This window comes from Rutidosis leptorrhynchoides, chromosome 3, assembly GCF_046630445.1.
Source record: "Rutidosis leptorrhynchoides isolate AG116_Rl617_1_P2 chromosome 3, CSIRO_AGI_Rlap_v1, whole genome shotgun sequence".
Lineage (NCBI taxonomy): Eukaryota > Viridiplantae > Streptophyta > Magnoliopsida > Asterales > Asteraceae > Rutidosis > Rutidosis leptorrhynchoides.
In genome coordinates, this window is record NC_092335.1 from 686,528,488 (window position 1) to 686,536,719 (window position 8,232).

Genomic DNA, 8,232 nt, shown 5'->3' on the forward strand with positions numbered 1-8,232 from the left:
ACCTGCCGTCTAAATTGACCGTTAGCCCTTGACATGTGCCATGCATGTGAGGGTAAAATCGTCTTTTTACACTTCTTCTTAAACCTAGCATCTATGGATAACAAAAACCAAACCATTTTCATATTTCATATTTATGAATTAACCCACAAAAATCAAACTCATTTCATGATTCTGTTCAGAATTAAAAACAAATATCAAGGTGAAATCAAACCTATTTCATATTCATATTTCAGATCATAAATTCCACACATGATATCCACAATCACAACAAACATTACAAACACAATTTCATTAAAAGATCTACTTTTTTGTTCCATATCCAATTCCAACCAATTTTTTTTATTATATAATTGCGAGTGCAAAGAAGCAACATCAATACACACACATTGAATATAAACAAACTTCACAAATCTGTAAAAAAAACAGGGAATAGTTGTGTACCAAAAAACTTCTAAACCTTCCATATATATATATATATATATATATATATATATATATATATATATATATATATATATATATATATATATATATATACTATGAAGATACAGTGGAGCAAAATAGAGATGCAAAAGCTTTCATTACCAGAAATCAACAAATGAAGTCGATTAGAAAATTAATCAAGTTGTAGGTTTAAGACATAAACTTCAGATCTGGAATACCGTATTCGAATTTTTAGATATGAGTTGAGGTGGTTAAACATGGCGACGGCGGTGGTTGAAGACGACGGCGGCGATAAACTTCATATCGCTATTACCATCGGCGATAAACTTTAAATCGAAACCCACGAAATTGAAACCCACTTCATATCGCTATTACCATCGGTGAAGGATTAAGAAGCATAACAACATCAAAATCACGAAATTGATGATGAACAGTTAGCGATGGTGATGATGAACATGAAAATCAAAATCGAGATCTGATGCGTTTCTGAAGTGTTTCTTAATCTGTTATGATGATTCACGAAGTGTAGATAAGCATTCAGAAACTCAAATTAATGATTAATTTGACTAGTTAAACAGCTAAATCGATCAATAGACCTCATGAAGTAAAAAGATGAAGAAGATGGGCTTTTCGGTGAAGATGAAGACTGATAATGATGATGTATATGATGTACAGGTGAAGATGTTCGGTGATGATGATAGATCTGAGATGATAAATGATGAATGTGAAGATAAGATATGAGATTAAGATGTATTAGTTAATGGTGAGAGAGATGAATATAAGAGATCAGAGGAAGGATATAGATTTTTATTTTTATTTTTATAAATTTATAAATTAAAAATATATAAATCATAATTGCGTCGGTGGTCCCTCGTTTTTAGTGAAGAAAAGAGTAAAAAGACGATTTTACCCTCACATGCAAGGCACATGTCAAGACTTAACGGCTAATTTAGACGGCAAACTGACGGAGGGACTCGGATTGCAAAATTTTGCAATTTTAAGGACTCGAAAATACAAAAAAAAAAACTTGAGGGACTCGGATTGCAATTTCGTGTATAATTGAAGGACCAACGGAGCAAAAAAGTCTTTACCAAACAAAAAAGAAAGCAACGCGATGGTTCTTTACTAGTAGTTAGCTATCTAATATTAATACAACAAATATTAGTTATCCATATTATTCATTATCCATTCAAATCAAGTTAAAATATCAAAACAACAATACAAGAAAAGACGGCGGACTCATAAAACCTACTTAAACAACGTAACTTATGCAAAAAGTTATCTAAAACAAGGCAAGTCAAAAAAACAACACCGACTCAAAAATTAAGAACAAATCACCCGACCTAAAAAAAAACATACTGTATAACTTACAATGGCAGTTACTATTGATTGCATAAAATTGCCCATACCTTGAAATACGCGTATACATTGGATCCAGATCACTACAAATTCAATTATTGTTTCATAATTTTCCACCATCTCCATCTTACACCACCATTAAATTAAATCCCACAACAAAATCCACTTTAAATCTTATTTAATTCAATCCTCTTATTAATTTTCATTAATTACAATTATTCTCATTTCATTTCCCCCTATTCAATTTCTTCAAACACCAAAGAAATTGAATTCAAATCATGGGGGAAACAACAACAATTATGGAAACAACAACGAATACCAAAAGCAACCAACTCAAATCGTCATCATTTCGTCTTAGATCACCGTCGTTGAACTCTGTCCGTCTTCGAAGGATATTCGATTTATTCGACACGAATCATGATGAACTTATTACCGTTGATGAACTTAGTCGCGCGTTGATTCTTCTTGGTCTTGATACGAATATGAATGAATTGGATTCAATTATTAAGACGTTTATTCAACCGGGTAATACGGGTCTCACATTTAATGATTTTCAAGCTTTGCATAAGGAAATCGACGATATCTTCTTTCGATTAGATGAAAATGACGATTTAGGTAACGTTCATGTTTGTTTAACTTAAGTTACTAACGAAACGTTTTTTGTAAATGATCCATGATCGTGACACAATCGAGTGCCTAATTTTTGTTTTTGGCGCTTGTTAACAACTTTGAAAATTATGTAAACGGTTAAACGAATAAGTTTTTTTTTATAACATTTCAGCATTAGAATGTTTGTCTAGTCTAGAAAATAAAACATTTTATGTATATACTTTTGGTTTTATGTAGCATTAGAATGTTTGTCTAGTCTAGAAAAAAAACATATAACGTACGTATATATATTTATTTTTTTTGGTTTTATGTATAGGTAATAATTACGGCGAAAATGATGAGGCTAGCGATGATGGTGGCAAGCAAGAGGAAGTGGATTTAACAGAGGCATTTAAGGTGTTTGATGAAGACGGAGATGGGTATATATCAGCGATAGAATTACAAACGGTTCTTGTGAAATTAGGGTTTGCGGAAGGTAATGAGATAAGGAGAGTTGAGCTAATGATTTCATCGGTTGATCGAAATCACGATGGACGTGTTGATTTCTCGGAGTTTAAAGAGATGATGCGTAATGTGAATGTTCTTAAGTGAGAATATTCTTCGTCATAAAAGACATGTATATCATCGTTGTCGTTTTCATCATCTTTCTTTTTATCTTGGGATGGTTAGGAAAAGAGTATTAGAGAGTTGTGTATGATAACGTTAATATTATATATATTTGGAGGGTTTTATTTTTATTTTATTAAATTTCTTTGAATCACAGCTAACGTAATGTATTGCTTTGTAATATTGATGATTAGATGTGTGTATTGAAGTAATTGGGATTTCAAATATTGATGAAGTTATTTAGCGTTGTGTTAGTCATGTGGATAGTTGTTACTTGATACGTATATATGTTATGACCATTGTGTTCTTACATTAGTGTTAGCGCATTGTATTGATAGTCCAATGTTAGCCTATGTCCCATTACTATTCATTATTCAACAGGACTATCGATACCATAGGCTAACAATTACTCCGTAGTCTTTTCAGAAAATAAAGGACACACCAAGTTATACGTCAATTTAAACGGAAGTGATTCCAATATTATTCATTTTTTAACTGTATACTAGCTAGTAAACATATTTTATAATATTTTGTATAAGACTCTAAAGCATGTTTCGTAGTGTAGAACTAAATTTAAAAGTATACTAAGAAATACTCGATTTGAATTATATGTCAAGAGTTTCTAAGAGTAAAACCTGCTACAATTTACACTGCAAAAAATGTTTTAAGACCTTATTTAACGCATCGTGATCAACTATTTTTGTAATCGTAATACCTTTATCATGCCACGTTGTGGCGTGATGCCGTGATGGACGATAAACATGTCATGTGCGATAGTTGTCACGTGAAGAAATGGAGCGTGTTGGTCGGTGAGAATGAATTGTTGGTGATTTTAGTGTCATCTAACGTACATTTTAGTTAGTTGAGATTTACTTGAATGCAGGTGTTAGCTAGCTATACTTCCCAACGGGTTCGGAGAGTGTGGAGTACACGCCCGTAAGAGTTGGCTACTAACTGTCGCGTAAAATGCGGGGGTCAAGGGGGATGCGCCCCCTTGCGGGGTCCAAGGGGCAGCGCCCCTGGCGGGGTCCAAGGGGCAGCGCCCCTGGCTGGGGTTCCGCTCCCAGGTGAGCGGGCAAGGGTCGAGGGGGCAGCGCCCCTCGCGGGGCTCGGGGCAGCGCCCCGAAACCTCAACAGAAATTGCACTATTCGTTAACTAGAAAAGTTGCATTCGAATAAGTGTCAGCGAACAGGTATGCCTTTTGGTATAACCGATTTTCCCGCCAAAATTGAAGGGTTACACCCTTTCGGTTTAACTGTTTTCCTATAACAGTTTATGAACGTTTTTTGTTCATTCATTCTGCATTCATAAAACCAACAGAAATACACACATATTCTCTAACAATTTGATCAGTGATTTCGTTACCAAAAACACTGATTGCGTTCTTGTTTGATCCCTGTAAAGATTTCGTGCAACCGAGGCAATCTTAGGGTCGAAATACTTTATAGAGATAGTGATTACACGATTCAAGAACGAATCCGGCAGTCAATTCATACCTGATTTCTAACATGAATTGGGGACTATATGTGTCTAGATCTTTTTTTGGTTTCTATTTTGAGTTTAATTTTTGATAGTGTGTGATAATGCGTGTATTGTGATAGTGTATTTATAGGGATGAAGAAGATGAAATAAATAAATTTACATTTTAAATTCATATACTTAATTTAGTTTCTATGAGTATATAAAATAATTAAATAAAATATTAAAAATACAAGGTAATAATGTAAAACTAAAATAATATGTTACTATTATTTAATAAAATATTTTAAATTAATTGACTAAGTAATAAAAAAAATCTAAATAATATAATAATTTTGCAGAAAAAATGAAAATAAAATGGGTCAAACCTACTTCGCATCATACTCTATCATCACTATAAACTTTTCTTCCATTACATTTACCACATCATCACTATATCGTACACAAACTTTTCATCACACTCCATCACTCAATGACCATTGAAAATATCATTAAAAATGATCTAATTATTTCCTATGGCTTAGCCTAGCCAACATCCTTACGTCACGGTAACTATATTGGTCATTTGGTGTATAAAATATTGGTACAGTAGTAAAAAAATCACATTCAATAACAATTATGTTACTTTTCTACATTATAATATATCGATACTATATAGAAAATACCGAATCTAAAAAAACTTGATTATATAAGTATCGAATAGTGACTCCAGTGGTATGACATCGATTTAGTACGATATTACTGCAATACGAGTATCATATCGAAGATTCGATAATAATGGTTATGCAAGAAACTTGAACATTTTCAGTGAAGTCGGGACGAGATTGCTATTCTTTACAATTAACTTCTTTTATACAAATAGATATATCATTATTTAGGATTTTTTAAACTATGAATACCCATATAGTTTGAAATTTATTTCTATGCCTCAGAAATAGAATGTGAACTTTAAATGGTATTTTTTTTTTAAAAGCAAACTTGTATTAAAACACGAAGAATTACAATAAGATGTATGGCTTACAAGGGAATGCCATGACATCAACACGACTAATCACTATAACTAGAAAATTGTGAAGTGACTAAGCTATATACAAAGCAACCCGACATCACAAGGTGTTGAGATATACACTTGGATTCGAAATCCATGTTATCCATTCCAATTTTTTCTTTTTGGCTCTCGATGAAATCCACAAATAAGATTTAGATTGTATTTCATTTAGAGCCATCGACGTATTCTAACTTTTGCCTTGAAATACCGAGTTGTTCCAATTTTTTCAAATGTGATACGTTGTCACCCACTTAATCGCTTGCCAAAGGAGTCCGCTGAAAGTTGTCATTGAAGGATATGTGATTGAGCCTAGTAAATCCGAGATACCCGAGTATGCCACATTGTTAATGAAATGTCCCGTTCTTATTGATTAAAAACGTTCCATATTAATTGATTTCGTTGCGAGGTTTTGACCTCTATATGAGACGTTTTTCAAAGACTGCATTCATTTTAAAACAAACCATAACCTTTATTTCATCAATAAAGGTTTAAAAAGCTTTACGTAGATTATCAAATAATGATAATCTAAAATATCCCGTTTACACACGACCATTACATAATGGTTACAATACAAATATGTTACAACAAAATAAGTTTCTTGAATGCAGTTTTTACACAATATCATACAAGCATGGACTCCAAATCTCGTCCTTATTTAAGTATGCGACAGCGAAAGCTCTTAATAATCACCTGAGAATAAACATGCTTAAAACGTCAACAAAAATGTTGGTGAGTTATATGTTTAACCTATATATATCAAATCATAATAATAGACCACAAGATTTCATATTTCAATACACATCCCATACATAGAGATAAAAATCATTCATATGGTGAACACCTGGTAACCGACATTAACAAGATGCATATATAAGAATATCCCCATCATTCCGGGACACCCTTCGGATATGATATAAATTTCGAAGTACTAAAGCATCCGGTACTTTGGATGGGGTTTGTTAGGCCCAATAGATCTATCTTTAGGATTCGCGTCAATTAGGGTGTCTGTTCCCTAATTCTTAGATTACAAGACTTAATAAAAAGGGGCATATTCGATTTTGATAATTCAACCATAGAATGTAGTTTCACGTACTTGTGTCTATTTTGTAAATCATTTATAAAACCTGCATGTATTCTCATCCCAAAAATATTAGATTTTAAAAGTGGGACTATAACTCACTTTCACAGATTTTTACTTCGTCGGGAAGTAAGACTTGGCCACTGGTTGATTCACGAACCTATAACAATATATACATATATATCAAAGTATGTTCAAAATATATTTACAACACTTTTAATATATTTTGATGTTTTAAGTTTATTAAGTCAGCTGTCCTCGTTAGTAACCTACAACTAGTTGTCCACAGTTAGATGTACAGAAATAAATCGATAAATATTATCTTGAATCAATCCACGACCCAGTGTATACGTATCTCAGTATTGATCACAACTCAAACTATATATATATTTTGGAATCAACCTCAACCCTGTATAGCTAACTCCAACATTCACATATAGAGTGTCTATGGTTGTTCCGAAATATATATAGATGTGTCGACATGATAGGTCGAAACATTGTATACGTGTCTATGGTATATCAAGATTACATAATATACAATACAAGTTGATTAAGTTATGGTTGGAATAGATTTGTTACCAATTTTCACGTAGCTAAAATGAGAAAAATTATCCAATCTTGTTTTACCCATAACTTCTTCATTTTAAATCCATTTTGAGTGAATCAAATTGCTATGGTTTCATATTGAACTCTATTTTATGAATCTAAACAGAAAAAGTATAGGTTTATAGTCTGAAAAATAAGTTACAAGTCGTTTTTGTAAAGGTAGTCATTTCAGTCGAAAGAACGACGTCTAGATGACCATTTTAGAAAACATACTTCCACTTTGAGTTTAACCATAATTTTTGGATATAGTTTCATGTTCATAATAAAAATCATTTTCTCAGAATAACAACTTTTAAATCAAAGTTTATCATAGTTTTTAATTAACTAACCCAAAACAGCCCGCGGTGTTACTACGACGGCGTAAATCCGGTTTTACGGTATTTTTCATGTTTCCAGATTTTAAATCATTAAGTTAGCATATCATATAGATATAGAACATGTGTTTAGTTGATTTTAAAAGTCAAGTTAGAAGGATTAACGTTTGTTTGCGAACAAGTTTAGAATTAACTAAAGTATGTTCTAGTGATTACAAGTTTAAACCTTCGAATAAGATAGCTTTATATGTATGAATCGAATGATGTTATGAACATCATTACTATCTTAAGTTCCTTGGATAAACCTACTGGAAAAGAGAAAAATGGATCTAGCTTCAACGAATCCTTGGATGGCTCGAAGTTCTTGAAGCAGAATCATGACACGAAAACAAGTTCAAGTAAGATCATCACTTGAAATAAGATTGTTATAGTTATAGAAATTGAACCAAAGTTTGAATATGATTATTACCTTGTATTAGAATGATAACCTACTGTAAGAAACAAAGATTTCTTGAGGTTGGATGATCACCTTACAAGATTGGAAGTGAGCTAGCAAACTTGAAAGTATTCTTGATTTTATGTAACTAGAACTTGTAGAATATATGAAGAACACTTAGAACTTGAAGATAGAACATGAGAGAGATCAATTAGATGAAGAAAATTGAAGAATGAAAGTATTTGTAGGTGT

At 32.3% G+C, this 8,232-nt stretch overlaps 1 protein-coding gene across 1 annotated transcript; it reads left to right on the forward strand.

The window, feature by feature from the left end:
- The first annotated feature begins 1,951 nt into the window (after positions 1-1,951).
- On the forward strand, positions 1,952-3,169 carry LOC139899470 (calcium-binding protein CML42-like). The gene is made up of 2 exons (XM_071882296.1): positions 1,952-2,418; positions 2,729-3,169. Exons 1-2 carry the CDS (start codon positions 2,082-2,084, stop codon positions 3,001-3,003), a joined length of 612 nt encoding a protein of 203 aa, XP_071738397.1. The 5' UTR covers positions 1,952-2,081; the 3' UTR covers positions 3,004-3,169.
- The last annotated feature ends 5,063 nt before the right edge of the window (positions 3,170-8,232 follow it).